Source organism: Lepisosteus platostomus, chromosome 3 (genome assembly GCF_059453375.1).
Source record: "Lepisosteus platostomus isolate fLepPlt1 chromosome 3, fLepPlt1.hap1, whole genome shotgun sequence".
NCBI lineage: Eukaryota > Metazoa > Chordata > Actinopteri > Semionotiformes > Lepisosteidae > Lepisosteus > Lepisosteus platostomus.
The window spans coordinates 8,273,040-8,289,896 of NC_142613.1; the positions used below are offsets into that span (position 1 = coordinate 8,273,040).

The 16,857-nt window shown below is 39.2% G+C and overlaps 1 protein-coding gene across 3 annotated transcripts; it reads right to left on the reverse strand.

The window, feature by feature from the left end:
- Positions 1 to 611: 611 nt before the first annotated feature.
- On the reverse strand, positions 612 to 16,648 carry ash2l (ash2 like, histone lysine methyltransferase complex subunit). Of its 3 annotated transcripts, none has more exons than XM_088624214.1 (17): positions 16,172 to 16,643; positions 14,505 to 14,571; positions 13,779 to 13,924; positions 12,649 to 12,737; positions 11,851 to 11,945; positions 11,132 to 11,227; positions 10,837 to 10,932; positions 10,006 to 10,081; positions 9,035 to 9,052; positions 6,659 to 6,752; positions 6,057 to 6,274; positions 5,193 to 5,360; positions 4,521 to 4,714; positions 4,070 to 4,162; positions 3,544 to 3,642; positions 2,579 to 2,638; positions 612 to 2,268 (listed from the first exon to the last, which is right to left on the reverse strand). In XM_088624214.1, the coding sequence occupies exons 1-17, from the start codon at positions 16,228 to 16,230 to the stop codon at positions 2,161 to 2,163; spliced, it is 1,776 nt and encodes a 591-aa protein (XP_088480340.1). In that variant the 5' UTR covers positions 16,231 to 16,643; the 3' UTR covers positions 612 to 2,160. The 3 variants fall into 3 exon arrangements, with proteins under 3 accessions (XP_088480340.1, XP_088480341.1, XP_088480342.1); XM_088624216.1 differs by lacking the exon at positions 612 to 2,268 and adding an exon at positions 2,291 to 2,474 and having other exon boundaries at positions 2,543 to 2,638; positions 16,172 to 16,648; XM_088624215.1 differs by lacking the exon at positions 9,035 to 9,052 and having other exon boundaries at positions 16,172 to 16,645.
- Positions 16,649 to 16,857: the final 209 nt, after the last annotated feature.

Genomic DNA, 16,857 nt, shown 5'->3' on the forward strand with positions numbered 1-16,857 from the left:
TACATCAAAAATCTTCTCAAGACTAGGGACTTTTTTAAGCAGAACAGTACTGCATTCCATTTAGAAGAAGACAAATATGGATCATGGTTTATGATGAAAGTCACTTAAAACAGAAATCAAGAAATGATCTGTAAGAGAAAATCTGAAGTTAAGAACATACTACAAAAGAGAGGAAGCCATTTAGTTCACCTACCCCATTTGGAAGTTAGTAGCTACAGTAACTATTTAACAGTCAACTCCGTGTTGTCTGCGTTCCTTTCACTTGAGAATGGTGTATTTAATTCGTATGGATCCACTGGCATTTTTATGTTATGTTAATGTGCTGGGATGCTCTTTAACGAGCATAACTAGTAGTACCATGGTACTTTAAATCAGGAAACCACATCCTTATTATAGCTTAATTCTAATGGCATACGTACCGACTTAGACTTTCCATATTGTACAAACTAATAATTTTCTAGTATTCAAGCAACCAAATCTTCAATACTAATCATCAATGCTGATATGTTTTTATGACGTCTTCAACAAAATGTCAGCTGTGATATGGCAGAAATGACCAGTGACCCACTAAATATGAGTAGCAGTGCTCCGAAAAGATACAAACTATCCACTTTTAGATTTTTTAACATTTTTCTTTTATTTAAAACCAATTTCCATATAAAACAATAATTAAAAAAAACATTTAACCTGCTATATTTTACACCTAACATGATGGATACAATAATGGGGAAGCTAGTAATTACACACACTCAGCCCACAACAGGCAACCGTAGCAGAAGCAAAAACGTAAGAGACTTCTTAATATGATGGCACTGGACCGAAACACTTTAAAAAGGTGCGATTTTCAAGCCTGACTCTCCCTCTGCTCTAGAAGTAAACGAGTATGCAAGTTTTGATTGAAGAGGTAAACCCAGGATAGTAATTTTACATGTAAAACTCCACAGCAGAACAAAAACGTACTCCTCAAAACAAGGACACCACTTTCTACGTCCAAGAAAGCATACTTTAGCCAATCATATCCATCAAAGGAACTTGGGAATTAGAATTAAAACATTTCTGCTTCTGTGCATACAGTATTTTATACGAGTGCAAATCAGAGCAAAAAATAAGTCTGCCCCTTTTTTACTTTTATTTCCACTGGGGATTTCTTTCTACGTTAATCCCGGATTATTTATTGCTATTGAAATGGCTAAAAGAATGTGATCCTGTTTAGTTACACCCAGCTCATTGCTGCATGTGGTGAACCAGGATATCAACTATTCAAAATTTACTGCATCAGCAAATAATTAAGGTTTAGGATGTCAAGGAAAATTCTATTTACCTCCTGTAAGTGTCCGGGGAAACCCAGAAATATTGAAAACTTGTCTAGGTATCCTGTAGGTCTGCAAGTGGACTATAAAATAGTGTTAAGCTTTACTTGCAGAAATTGTGGATGGAGTGTTTTAGAAAGACAGGCTTGGGAATCAAAAACTCAAGGTTAGAAATTTAAACATGACATACCAACATCCCACTTCCTTTAAAATTAGCAAGAAATCTGCAATACAGGGATTACTGAAGAAAACAGAAAATCAATTCTCTGCTTCTTTATCAATATAAGGCCAGCACTGAACATTCTCCTTGCATACGATGAAGTTTTTAACTTGGATCTGAAGAAAGAAGGCTAGTCATGTACAGAAGGCATTTAGAACTTTTTAATACTGGCTGACTGTAAACTGTCCAATCTGCAGACCTCCAAGAGTATAATTTGATAATAAATCCTAGATACATATTATCTGTTCCTCTGAAACAGCAGAACTGAATTCAGGCTCAATCAGACTGAGTTCTTAACACAGAACCTGATCTGCCCATAGCAGGAAAGGTATGGAAGATTGGTTGAATTTAAGAAAACAAAAGACGGAAGGGTTCCGGTTTATACATCTTCCCCTGTGGCTCCTCTTCCTTCCCCTAGTAGACCGTATCCATCGTTAACAGCAGGCTAACTTCTCTTGGAAATGTCCATGCTTCAAAATGAATAAAACTGAAAATTCAGATGTGTCCGTCACATTGCAAAACCACGATGAAACTGGCCCCTCATTCCCAGTTCTTGGACTTGCCGGAAAGGCTGAGAACTCTTGTTTGGCATCTGCTATCCTTGGGATTTCCCCCATCCTCCTGCAGAACTTAGGACTCCCAGGGGGGGCTGCGCCGGCCGTCCACCTCAGTCTCCACGTGATACAGCATATCCGCAAGAGTGTGCTCAATCACAGCCCCCCAGCCCATGTCACTCATCTGAGGCAATAAAATACAACAGGTTAGTCCAAGACCTCAACAGCTATCCACAGCCGCTTCAAGATCTTCAGCCCTTCAATCTGTGCTCAGTCTTTAACTGAACAAGGTGTCTGAAAGCCTAGACTGATTCCTAAACATAACCGGCTATTCAACAACACAATTTAAGCTCATTTTCTTAAGATGGTTAAAATCTTGATCATGAAATGCTACAATATGTATTTTTTTGGGTTGCACGATTTTTGATCGGAAGCAAAGCTAATTGGCTATCTTTGACTTTTGCTGAACGTTTAATCGGCAATCCAACACTCACCGGCTGATACTTGACATCCTTTGGAGGGAATTTGAAATGTGGTCCGAAATTTACAGACACCTAGCAGTAAAAAAAAAAAAAGGCATTAAAAATCTGCAAGGACATAAACCATCCCAGAAAGCATCAATGTTGACAAAATTATTGAAAAATAATTTAATAAAGCTCTGTGAAGTAAAGAAAGTGTTCCCAATACGATTTGCTAAGACTTGGAATTTGCCAAATAAATGACAATGTGCTTCCTATAAAAAAGTCTCAAAATACTTATTCAGTTCACCTTTCAATGGTCTGAAGCTGACCAGTATCACTCAAAGCAGAACACTGCAGGTTTCCTTCCCAAAACGCTGTTTCCAATATCAGTCTGAAAACACCACATTTGTCAGACTGCAAGGGATTTTACAACACATGACTGCCACAAAACTGATCAGGAATTAAGCACATCATTCCTGATCATTTACATCCGTACATGTCGTTAGATGGTTTTTAGCAATAATGTAATGTGCAGTACCCAAATGTTTATAGCCTATTGTATAGTTATTAAGTGCACAATGCAGACGGAAAATGTACAAAATGGACAGAGATGCGATTAATTCAGACTGTCGTAATCTGTTATAATTTGAAACATCATTCATTGTCGTTTAGCACTCAAACTATTTTAATAGATCTGTGCCTGTTTTAAGTAATGTCTCTTGGCGTTGAACATTTCTGAGAAGAAAAAGTAGCAAGTAACCTCTATTAACGTCAAGCCCCAATTTCAGCATCTCTGATATTCTAGCACAGTCTTTCTTGAATGAACAATAACAGATGTGACATATTGAAACACACAGCTCCCAGATTCTAGTAATTTAACATTTGAGGTTTACTGCTTTGGTAATCAATGGAGATCAGAGCTTCTCAAGTTCATTTTGCATAAACCTCCCCTTGCCCCAGACGCCATTCTGTTCTTTCAGACTGCCTGGAGAACTTACTGTGCAGCTTCTGTAGAGGGAGATTGCTGGAAAGTACATTCCTTCAAAGAGGTTTTCATAGGCAACTCCTTGGTTGACTCCATTCCTATAAAATATCATCTGCAAAAGATAAAATTTAACTTCACTAATTGTATCATAGCTTTGCTCCAAGAAAAAAAATTCAATAACTAAAAACCTAAATCAGTATCCTTAATCAATTATGAACACATAAGAAAATGATTATTGGCTTGCTACAGTCTGGTTTCATCTTGGGTCATAAGCACAGTTCCAAGCGAGAGGTCTTTCTGGCCATGTAGATCGTTCGGTAGTTAGTAGTTAATCCATGAATCCTATCCAGTTGTTTCTTGAAAGAAGCCAGGGTATCAATTTCAGCATGGCTGGGTCCCTTGTCCCACACTCTCACATTCCTTTGGTTAAAGAAATGCCTTCTGTTTTTGGTTTTAAATGCTCTTCCACTAGGTTATAAACCTTGCTCCTGGTGTCCTATGAATAGTTCTCCCAAACAGATGTGATCAGTGGCACTTACTTTGCTGCTACTCGTCGGCTTGAGGCTCTTTTCCGCTTTATCTACATAGTCCTTCTCCTCAAAATATAGGTAGCTTTTGAATTTAATCAGTGCCTGCAGGAACACAAGTAATTAAAACACGGGTTAAAACATTTCAAACCTTATAGATTGATGAACTTAAGACGCCAGGCTTGTAGTGCCAACATGTGCTCATGTTAATGTCAATATAAAACTCCTTTAAAACTCCTTTAAAAAACTCTAGAAAGTGTAGAAAATTGACAGTTTCTTTTATTTATCCACAGATTTGTATCTGCCTGGAACCAAAATGACAAAATGCTTTGACACAACAGCTTAATTTCTCCAGAGCCAACCTCTTGAGTTGAAGAGTAAGAGCAGGGGTTCTAGCGAAGTCAATGCCTAGTTCTATCTGTGCTGGACACTATGTGGGAGAGTCTGTCCAAGCTCACCCTACCTTGTCTTTGTATGTGTCTGGTAGTGCCTTTGCAGTCTCGGTGTTGTCCGGAAGCTCGATGAAAAAGCCCAGGACGTCTCCTTGGCCGTAGCCTTCGGAGTAATGCTTCCCAATGGACTGGTGAAAGCGGGTCCCTTTCTTACTGCGCCAGGAGTAGCTGAACTTGTCATAACCCAGAGGAGCCTGGAGGTTACCTGGGCATTTAAAGAAAAATGCATCTCATTACACAGTGCAAGATTCAGGTGTATAAAAACACTGGTAACAGTTCACTGAAAAAAAGTCTTTCCAGACCTTGTGGAATCTAACTGATCCATAACACGTCTTCATGACAACTTTATTCTTCTTTCTTCAGGCTGCTCCCCTCATTTTATTCAAATGCTTGATTGTCATTTTCAGAGTGATTTTGTGATTTAAAACTCAGTGGTGCCAAGTTGAAATCAAGACTTGTACCAACTCTATTTGAGAGACTGTTGAGAATCTAAAACTGATCCTTCCTGCAGAAGAGCCTCTCCTCCTTGTGTATCGTTATTTCTTCCCAATATCAAACTTGAATAAATGTAAGTGGAAACCGAATGAACCCTGGCCATCCCGATCTGAAATATCAAGTAAAGCAGAGTTCTCTGTAGATGGCGGCTTTTAGCAGCGCAGTTGCGAGAGGCACGGATACCACACCTAAAGGCTGCGACCAGCCCAGCCGCGAGGCAGTCTCTGGGGGCATGTCATCAATGGAGATCTCGAAATACCAGGAGCCCTTCCTCACGCCATGGGACGCCCGCACCATGGAGTACCCCTTCTCTCCAGTCACCGTCAAGCGGTCGTCCGAGATCTTTAGCTGAGGAGCTAGACAAAACAAGCTCGTAAGGTTACCGTTGCCCAGTGCCCAGTGCCCAGTGCCCAGTGCCCAGTGCCCAGTGCCCAGTGCCCAGTGCCCAGTGCCCAGTCTCACACAGCAATGTTCTTTTTCTTTGCAACATTTTTTTGCATAAGTCTTAGCAATTATCCTTCCAAAAAAAAGCTTTGGAACACATTTCTCCAAAGCCAGAAGGAAGGAAAACCTTATAGGATGGCTCCAGATAAGTCAAAGGATGTATTTGATGTTTAGGATTTTGAAGCTTTTAGGTCTGATGTAAAATTTTCCCTCCCTCAAGTTAATCACAAAAGACAATTTTCTTTTCAATATCCCTGTCATCTCAAGCCATGTTTTAACCTTCAGAATTTGATAGCTGTAATCTGGGTACAAGATCAACCATTACTGTAGAATAAAAGTTATTAGAGAGAAGGGGGTAGGGCCATGTGTGACAGCAGAAGACCAAAATTACCACTACAGTTAGCTCTTTTGCCTTCAAATGCTCTGCACATAATCAGTCACAAACAATATGATATAAACAAAGGAGAATATTAAAATAACCATAATCAAACTTAAAATTATCAGCTTCAAAACTACGAAAAGAAAGTTTTGGATACAGCACAAACACGATCCACAGGTGCGAGGCAGCAGCCGTGCGCGGCTGTCCGCCTCTCTCTCGGGGCGCGCACCTCGGTCATGCAGGGCGAGCAGCACGCGCTCGTACAGGCAGGCGCGGTACAGGTCTCCCGGGATGGGCTTCCCCGCCCAGCAGTCCAGCTCCAGTTTCTCGGGGTCGGGGGCGTGGGGGTCGGGCTCAGCCAGGATGTAGCGGTACCCGTCCTTGTTGAAGGGGTGCTCCAGGGGATACCCATGTGGTGGGAGCCGCTGAGCCGAAAACAAATGATCACTGAGGAAAGGAGGGAAAATAAAAAAAACGTTACCAAGAACAGCCTGTAAAAAAATCGCGGGGCTGACAATTTCGTGATGTAACTAGCTAGCACATGCCGTGCATGATCCAAAAGCAAAATACGGCACTCTTGCTTTAACTATATCATCGCCACCTACTGCAAAAACCCAGAGTGTAATGCGCAATGATGTGAATGGAGATTTCAATATATTTCTGCATGTTAAAATGTCTTGTTTTAGCCTTGTTTTCTTCCACTTCATCTCAATACACCAAAAAACACGAGCAATCTCCAGCCCCTTCTTGATTGTTTTCTGAAAACCTAAAACACTTCCCTAGATCGGACCCCAAGTGATGGGATGGGCGAGGGCGAGCACCCATCCTTACCTGCGTGTTCTTTTGGCAGTGCCAGCTGTTCCACCCTCCTGCTGCTTGCGTTTGGCTCCTCTTCCTTTCCCTGTGCCTCCTGGAGCTAATCCACCTTTCAGACAAGCACAGTGACAATGCTACACTGCCCTACAGGCCTCCGCTGCAGAGAGCACTTAGCATCCTTCCCAAGATGGGACCAGCTCATTGGCTCTAAAGTGCCACTGTGCTGATGCAACTCCAATAAAAACAAACTGCATACTAATATTTTCATTTACTGCCTCATTTTTTGTTTTTAGACGCTATTAGACACGAGAGATTGTCAGTTTGTAAAAAGGCAGCAGTGTATAGAAGTGGTTAGAAGTTTGGATTTGTAACTGGAAGGTTACGGGTTCCAATTCTTGTACCATTGAGTAGGTACAGAAATTTTAGCTGCACTGTATTCGGCATTGATAGTTGCAAATCATCCTGGTTATGGATTCTTTGTAAACATGTTGCCCTTGACAAGGGTGTCTGGTAAGCAAATTTTTAAAAGTTTGTAACGTGCCCTTTTAAAAAGGATGCTGAATGAGAGGTCTCTTTCTAAATAGGCAATCTTTGCAGCTCATGGTACCCAAAACAACTTTTTATAGCTAAATGCAAGAAGCATTTGCTGAAATCATTAATTAATTATTGTATTGTGCTAAGCAGTTCTGGATTTTTCACAGAATTTCAACATGAAAAAAAAAATCAAAAGAAACTTCTCTTAAGCAGATGATGTTATGGATCTACATACAGCTAATGCGCTGCAAACTAAGGTAGTGCAGATGTATTGGGTGCCATGTGACTGCTTATTCATATTAGCAAACACAAATCAGAAAACAAAAAAATCACAACAGAAGAAATTCTGCACATACACAAAGGGTTTCAGAAAAGCAAATAAAATTGCCTTGATATTCTTTCATTTATTCTTAAAGTTATGGAGAAAACTAGACAATGCTAAACCAAAAATGAATCAATATGATCAAATGTAGTGTAGATTTGCCAAACCCAGTGTGTTGGGATATTGTGCAATCACTGGGGAAACAACAACATGCAATATTCTCTGGTTACAGCCAAAGGCAATGGAGGTGCTGCACTTAGCATAAATCTGGATGCAGCAGGGAGCCAATGTAGAAAATTAATTACCCTTTCAGAACATTGCAAACTTTAAATCAATCAAAAACTCAAATATAAATATTAAATACTATTGCACCTTATAATGTTACACGATAAGTCAGTTAACTAAATATATTTTCATATCTGTATTCATTTTATAGTTTTTAAGGCTTTGAAGAGAGAGAGAGAACCCGAAACCCCACCCAAATATGTGGTTAACGTTCTGTAAACCAGACTAGACCATACTGTACAGAAGTATTATCAAAGGAACTGCAAAAAGCAGAAATGGGCCCCAAGCTGAAGAGTCATAAACAATTCACTTAGAGTGCAGGATCTCCCCTAAAGCATGGGAACATGGACTAGAAGCCAGGCTATATCACTAGCTGACTAAGGTCAAGACCTGGTATGACTTGTGGGTCAGAAAAAGAAAATCTATGTATAATTCGGTACCAACTTCCACCAGAGTGTTTTGAACTTTCCACATGTACCGTGCAATGCCATGGCACAACAGCTGTATCTGGAACAATTTGCAATATCAAAACAGCAATCAAAAAAAGCCTCTCTCAATAGCAACAGATATGGGTGTGGCAGGGGTTCTGCAAATTATTTTCCATATTTTGTCAACCTTTAAATTTTATCTCCATAAAATCACAGCAAGTCTATTTAAGTGGGTTCTGACATGACCTTCTGCTGTGCAGAAGCATTTACTTTCTATTCTTCCCTATACTTAAATTAGATTCTACATCAATTGAACCACAGTTAAGTGGCTGCATCCAGCTTGCATCATCTACCTCTTTACAGTAAGTGTCCTTATGTAACCTTGATGGAAGCACATAAAATAACATTAGCCTGACAAATCACCTCAGATAACACTTGCACTGCGATGATGATCTGTGAGATCTTCTATACAACTATTTTCTATACCCCAGAGGCAAACAAATAAAAGTAAAAAGCCAGAGAATAATCATTCCTGAAAAGTGCCGTGTCAGAAATAATGTCCAGCTGAGACAGTATCATTATCATCAGCACTGCAGAAAACAAGATTAATTTTGTATTGATTTCATGTTGGGGAAAAGCACAGACATAGCGACTGAAAAGGGAAGAACTACTGGGACTTTGTATGCTAACAAAGACACTTGTTCTGATATTAGCAAGAAATTAGGAGGTCAAGGAATGCCCAGCTCAGGAAAAGCAAGCAAAAGGGTAAATTACGAAAACAGGGATTGCTTAAATCCATCTGCTATAATACCAAATATTCACCTGAGAAAGATGGTCCACCTGGAATACAATATATATATGGTTTAGGGTTGCACGTCACAATACCAAGATTTAAAAAACAATACAGTAAAGACTCAGTTTAATGGACTTTGATTTACAAAACAAAATCTGATAAGGGAATGTTGTCTGAATAATCAGAAATACATTCCCCATTGTAAAAAATAAAAACCAAATAGATTTATAATTCAGAAATATCAATGGTGCCTTATAGCAGTATATACATTTCTTATGATGGGTGTTGTTTGAGTTTCGTATGCTTTTGCAGATTTATTCAGTATATTTACGATACATGAAATAAAGAACTTTTATTAAAAAAGTGACAAGAAAAATTTACATTGTGTTGACTGAAATTGTTAAAAAAATAAGCCAGAAGATGCAGATAGCATATACATAGTATTTTGTGCCTCATATTATATTGTTTTGGGGCTTGAAAACCATCATTTTTTATTTAATATGCATTCAGCAATAAGAGACACCTCTTTCCCCAAATTAGTCCATTAAACTGTGGTTTTACAGTATATTACTTACAATTATGTACATTTTCAAATAAAGAAATATCAGGCTTCTGCTAGACAAAAGTACAAAATAATATCATGTGAATGCTGTCTGGTCTCAATTACCATATGTCCAAACATATTCTGTACTAGCCTTTTATACTGGCTTAAAAATTGCAGCTAAAACAGCTAAAATCATTTTACTGGGCATAAAACTGAACTTTCAAAGCTTGGGAAGAGACTAATGTAAACAAATGCAATGTGAAGACAGACCCTTGCAACATCACAGCGAGTTAGCTGGTAAAGGCAAAGACGCAAAGTGCTCTTCTGATCACTGATTTATGCAGAAATAAAACTGTTCATTGTAACCTGCACATCATAAAAGAGTGCTTAATGGTTTTATCACAATCCCTAAAATAAGAGAATTCATACAAAAATGTTACTCAAAAACCCACTGACCATTCAGTCCTCCCCCGGTTGTTACAGAAGTAGTTTGTTTTTGGTTGTCATAGGATGGTCCAATGGTTCCAAGATCCTGCAGAAGGTGCCCATAATAAAGAATTCAGAAGAATACATCCAACTACATACAAGGCATTTAAAAGATACTTGCATTGATGATTTCAAAAGTTGTCTTTGTCAAGTCTAATTTCTCGTGCATGAAGTGGGATTGCTACTGGAAGAAATGAAAGGATCTCCCACAAAAGACCGCACCTCAGACAAACCGTACCATGGAACTATGCACTGGGGATACCACAGATGAACTAGAACGACAACAAAGCAACCAGACTGAGGACTTGAATTAACAGACTTCAGAATAAGGGTGACATTTTTAGCACTCACATCACAGTACCATTTGAACAGTCGCTGAGAAAAATCATGAACTTTTGGTTTTGATGATACCGAAGAGGTTGTGGAATCTGCACTGCCCTGGCTACATGGCCACAGCATCACTCAAGAATTGTTTGGTGCAGGAAAACCAAACCACGTGGCAAAGTGTTACAATGCACATTGCTATATTTCAGTCTGGTAAAGCTGTCCAATCAAACATTCCTCAGAAAATAGGATGTGACTATGTGAAAAACTCAATACATTGACATATCATACACTATAGTGTTATGTGCCAGAATTCTGCATTTTCAAAATATAGAGCAGAAGATTTTTTATAATGCTAAAGCACTTCAGCCAATTAAAACATACTACACCTTTAGGGAAAGCAGGAAGTTATCAAAAAGTATTGCATTTCATTTGGAGTTAAAAAAAATAATAAATGAAACATTTAAAATACACTACCTGGTCAAGCAACCCAAACTTTGGGTAGTCCTCTTCAGGATCCTTGCTCCCAGGATCAGGATGTTCTTTAACCAGAAAAACATCTCTTTCTTTACTCTGAAGTAAAAAGAAATAATCTCAATTAAAATGATCCCAATCAGCCTTGTTTCCCTCTATTTTCTATTTGCCACACAGATGAGATTGTCTAGACCCCCCCCAAAAAAACAGCTGGCGAGCGCATGATGTTAACTTTTTTTGTATTCAGCGCTTAGCAATAAAACAAGAAATTGATTGGGATTAGTACTTATTAACTTACCATGGTCTTCACAATATTATTTGGCCATGTCAATTTGCCAGGTCTCTGCCTCGTGGTCATACATTCCCAGTACTTATCAATAAAAGGAATTATATCCTACAGTGAACAATAAAATAGAACTCAATTAGCAAACATTAACACTCCTAAAAATAGTTTAATTTCTTAAAGAGGTGATGGGGAAGGGAGAAGCACAACACCAGTTTCACCCCTTTGCATATCTGATGAAAGCTAGGTTTGAGAAATCTTTAAAACATGCTGAAACAGTTTGCAAATACACAAATAAGTGAAAACTTACTTGTGAGTAAAGAGAATCACTCACAACACTGAAAGAAGCGTGTCCAAAAATTAACACGCTAAATAACTGGAAAACTCCTTAACCAGTTATGAGAATCAGTTCATGCCTTCCATAACCCAATTCATTGAGTGTTCACCATTAGACCATACAAGCGCATGTAATCCTCAAGCAGGAATATCCAATCCTGCTCCTTTAGAGCTAAAGGGTTCTCTAATCTTTTTTCAATCCAAGATCATTGTTACTCAATTGTACATTTTTCGTAGGCACAACAGGGCAATCTTTAGCACTGAATGAAAACTTGAAGGAGAGGGAGTGGGGCTCTCTGGGATTCTCTAAGATGTTAACACACTGGGACACGAAAGAGGCAGAAGCTGTCTGATGTCAACAGTTCACATTCAGTTTCACTCTGGCTTCATGAACTCACCTTGTCTTTCGAGAACATGGTCTTCGGATGCTCATCCTGGGTCCGTGATCGCCATGTCAAATTGGCCAGAGCAGTAAGGCACATCTCTTTTAGATCTATGGACCACAAATGAGTTATTAACCAATCACAATCACTTTAACATCATAAAAACACAATACAGGGAGCAAAAGAAACCATCAGCTTTTGTGGATAAGGTTAGCATGATCTAGAAAGGTAATCACACCTATGGAACAGTGGATTTACACAATTTAGATGTGGTATTCTCTTGTAGGTTTGTTGCTGCTGCAACTATCGTATTCCGATGTGTAGGGAGATAATTCCTTAAAATTTTACCATATTTTCACGCTATTGCACATATGTAAAAGGACTGGATGATTTTGAAACCAGGGCAGTTGTGCAATATTTTTTAACTCTGAACCCCATCTGCAAGATTCCTTACCCTTCCTTTCAACTTGTTCTAATGGAAAAACATTCAATATTTCCATGAACATTTACAAAGATGTACCCAAATTCAAAGAGGAAACATCATTGCTCATAAGTCATTACATCTCACAGAATACTGCATTTTCTGTACAGCTGACAAAATCAAAAGCACTTTTTACAGCAAGGACTATGCAATTTCACTGGATGCACAACACACCACCTCGTAGGTACTAAGCCTATCTCTTTTATCACTTCTTGCAAACATATCTAAATGAGCATATTATTCTACGGCAGACACGAAAACGTAACAAAACTGGTTTATTCCAGCACTTTAGAATCTACATTAAAGATATTTGAAATGCCTAGATAACTTACTGGCTTGTTTCCTCAGAAAGTAGGTATTCCCACTGTGATGGCAGACATTGCAGTGGAACACATAGTTGGTCATGAATGGGAGGCAGGTCCTACAAGAAAGAACACACAGCGTTTTTTTCTGAAGCACACCATAAAACAACAAGAAGCACATACAACAACAGGAGTTCCAAATTCCTTTTGATTAAAAAACACACTACAGATGTCATAGACAAAACATGACCAGCTGTCATCACACACCGCTCCTCTGCTGGGAACAAGAAGAATCATTACACTGGCAATGAATAGTTACAGGGAAAATCCAAAAATCCAAAACCAGGGTGGAAGCCATGCTCATAAACTGGCCCATAGTTGCATATCAATATTACTATGTAGCCTGCTGACTCTACAGTTTGAAAAGATAAAAAACTCAGCCTTTCAGCTAAGACTAAATGATGATTTCACTGTCTGCCCTTGTAGATCTAGCCAAGCGCAGCCCATCTCACTATAACACACACATCTAAAAATAATACTATTGAGGTTTACACATACAGTTATAAAGCAGGGGTCCAACCGCATTTCTGGACAGAGTCCATACAGCAGGTTTTACAAATAACCATTCAATATTCAAATTTCTCAAAGTTGGGAATAAATTAACTATTTATATACTCACTTAAATGGGTGACCCTCTTGATCTAAAGTCATGGATAATAGTCCCCAAATCTGATCACAGAGCATTAATCCAGCAAGATTTAGAGGTCAATTAATCAAGAAATACGTTAGGGTCAAAGAATTATTATCCTTCAGCCTTAACGAATCAGAATTCTCTTAATGCAACAGATATTGCTTGGGATAGTCATAACTAACTTACAAGTGTGCCCAAGCTTTAGAAAGAGGCCTATTAGACAAAGTGCACCGGGGGTTTGTCATGGTGAACAACTGTAAGAATGTCTGAAAGGTTTGGGTGATCCCATCCCCTTTTTCGTTCATGCAGAAAGCTGAACCAAGTTAAAAGCAAATAAACTGATGAATCGGCAGCTGGGTATTGCAATGCTGAAGATGATGGTGGTGGTGATGATGATCATGAGTGTTCAGTACTGCTGAACATGCCCTAACGTGCTATCATCACCAGGAAATAGAAAAGCCTCACATACGCAGTGTCAATGCCAAAGGTGTCGGCTGTGAACCACTTCATACAGAGAGCACACTGCAGCTCCACCTCCCCCAGCTGCCTCCCGTTCTCCTCGTCCACAGAGCCCGCCTGAGCCTCCAGGGGCTCCGAGCCATCTCCCGCAGCTTCCTGAACAAGGCAGAAGAACAGCAAGGTCACCTTCCTGCAACACAGTGGACCTCAAACCCCACAGAGAAAGCAGAGCTACGGTCTAACTTTGTTCTGTATGGACTGCGTTAGCCAATTTTTAAAGAATTCACCTTATGCTTTGAAAACTGGTATGGAGCACAGCTTTACACTGGCCCTGTATCCTCCATATCAAATCAAAACCTCTACACCCTGAAACACCACATCTGATCAGAAAACGAGACCTTGGACTGCCCCATTTTATAAGGTTAAAATAAAATCTCCGGACTTCTCTCACATTTTTTTGGAAAATAAAACTGCCATTTTTAAAATGACTTTTGAATGAAATGCTTATTGCATTTTTTTTTATCTTAGTCATCTGAGCAATTTACAGAGCCTGGAAGGTTGACAGATTTTAAAAAGGTCAACCGCTGCTGCCCGCGTGTGGCATAGTGCACTTGGACACTGCAGCTACCCCCTTCACAACAAACCCTAAAGCGACTTTTTTCAAACACAACCTTCAAAAAGTAACTTCATATGGACAAGCAATACCATGCAACGGATTTCAACTGTATAAAAATACCATTGCTTCTTTTCCATTGGTGGATTCTGTGTCCATTGCTGTTCCCAAGTCTCCAAATGAAGCATCGCTGTAAGAAAAAAAGCTGAAGTTATCACAGAGTACTCCACCAGAAAGCGGCCTAGGATACCTGCGCTGAGAAATTAAAGTCTCTAATTCTACACTTAATAATAAAAATATTAAGACTAAAATTACATGTTAACAGCTGTGAGTATCGTTGGAACAAGCCTGCTGTTTACGTGTACTGATTGTGCAAATTACCTGACAAGGGGGAAAAGGTTTAAAAAGGTTTTCAGGTCTCCAAGAACCTCTGAAGGCCTCTAGACTGCTGGTTGCAAATCCAAGAAACAGTTTTATTAAGAAGCAGAACCTTTACAAGGCTGAATCCTTTGTTTGGGTCTTGAAGAATGTTGGTTTTTATTAGATAGATAGATAATACTGTATTAATTCCGTAGGGAAATTGATGTGTTACAGCAGTCCAGCCCAAGACAAGCAAAACAGACATCAGAATAGTTATAAACCAAAAGACAACAAAATAAATAAAAATAAATAAATACACAGGTGTGTGCAAAATGTGCTGATCATAGTCACTGTAAAAACAATAAAATATGTCCAGAATGTGCATAGGTTTATACAGACTGATTGTCCAAAAAGTACAATGGAGTAAACATGCTGTCCACAGAGGAGCAAATGAAGGGCTAACAGTCCTAGCCTAGGGCAGCGTTATACACCCTGACAGCCGCCGGGAGGAAAGACCTGCGGAAACGTTCCCTTGAACACCGCAGCTGGAGCAGTCTATTGCTAAATGTGCTATTATTTACTGTTCATACAACACGCTACAATAAGACAGCGCCATAGAATAATGCGATACTTCTAACAGACTATTCTGTTAAGGGATTATTGGACAACTAATATCTTAACCCGAGCCTGATTGGTTCTGCACGGGGGCTTCCGCTTCTTTTTGGCGCTTTCCTTGCACTAAAAAGGCGACGGTATATTTGAAATGAAAACAAAGCTTATTATTAACCCTTGCTTATCTTTTATCGTTTACTGACAGAGATATCCGTTTACTACCACCCTCCGCGTAAAAAAGACCCACAGAGAAAAAGACCCACACCTCTCAGGGTAGATTAAATACGGTGCAGTCACAGTTTCACACGCAACGCGTCAATATCAGCACTTCATGTGGAAATAAAAATGTTTTATCTCCTAGCCTCGCATCGACTGCTTCTCGTGCTGGATTTCACGTTCTACACAAGATTCGTCACAATGTCAATTTAGTTGATTGAAAGTGAAGTTCCCCTGGTGTTTGCATGCTGTAATGTTAACACTCCAATGGACATCTTCTTGACATGAAGACATTAATCCCATTTTGTCAAGATGCACGATGAAAAGAAACAGAAGAACACAATCTATAACTTACACAAATCGCCAATGACGGAAAGCTAACTGCATTTAACACTTTGCTTGAGAATAAAACTCGTTGCTCGGATTATTTTCATTCAAACACAGCAACTAACCAGCATGGATATTTCAGCGATTTCTGAATCCCAAATTAAATAGTTGAGTCACTGTAAATCATCTATCCCCCACCCCCAGTAAGATCACTACTAGGATGATACATATTTAAGCCCACAACGTTATTATCCTTCGCATGCAGAAAGGCTCACCCTTCTGCAACCTCTGATCCAGCAGTAGGCACACCAACCGCCTCTCCTTCGGTCGCCATTTTCAAAACACCGACTTTCTCCCACGAGAGTACGCCACTCTAATCTCGCGATGTTTTAATATACATTTTTCAGAAGTACAAAACATATTTCTTCGCATATTGCCACATTTTATGTTCACATTATAAAATCGCAACTTTGGTAGTGGAAACCGGCAAAGAAACCAAAAGAGCAGCGCACGTTCGCATTATGTAATAAAGCAGTTTCATATTCGTGATTTTTAAAAATGAATGGCAAAAATTGAAACGTTTGAAGCATTGAAAGAACATCCACTGTTATATTTGTACGTTTTCTCATTCAAATACATTAGTAATAGGAAAAATATGTGATGTCATTAAGTAGATCTCATTTATTGATCAACACCAAAAATGTTTTGATCCATAATTAAAACAGGTTTAAAATATCTGAAGCTGTTTTCTCCTATATCAAGCCTACAAAAAAGTGAATTGACCACCTTTGCTTCCCGTAACAGAACTCTTTCGACTGGGTGTTTAAAAGGCTGACGGAAGTTGTTGTTTTAATGTTCTGTAATGTGACTGGCATGTACTAATCATTAACACTACAATACCCATAGTGCAGCGTAAATCCGCAGCAGCTCAGCACTTGCTCCCGGGGGTTTTTGGGTAACG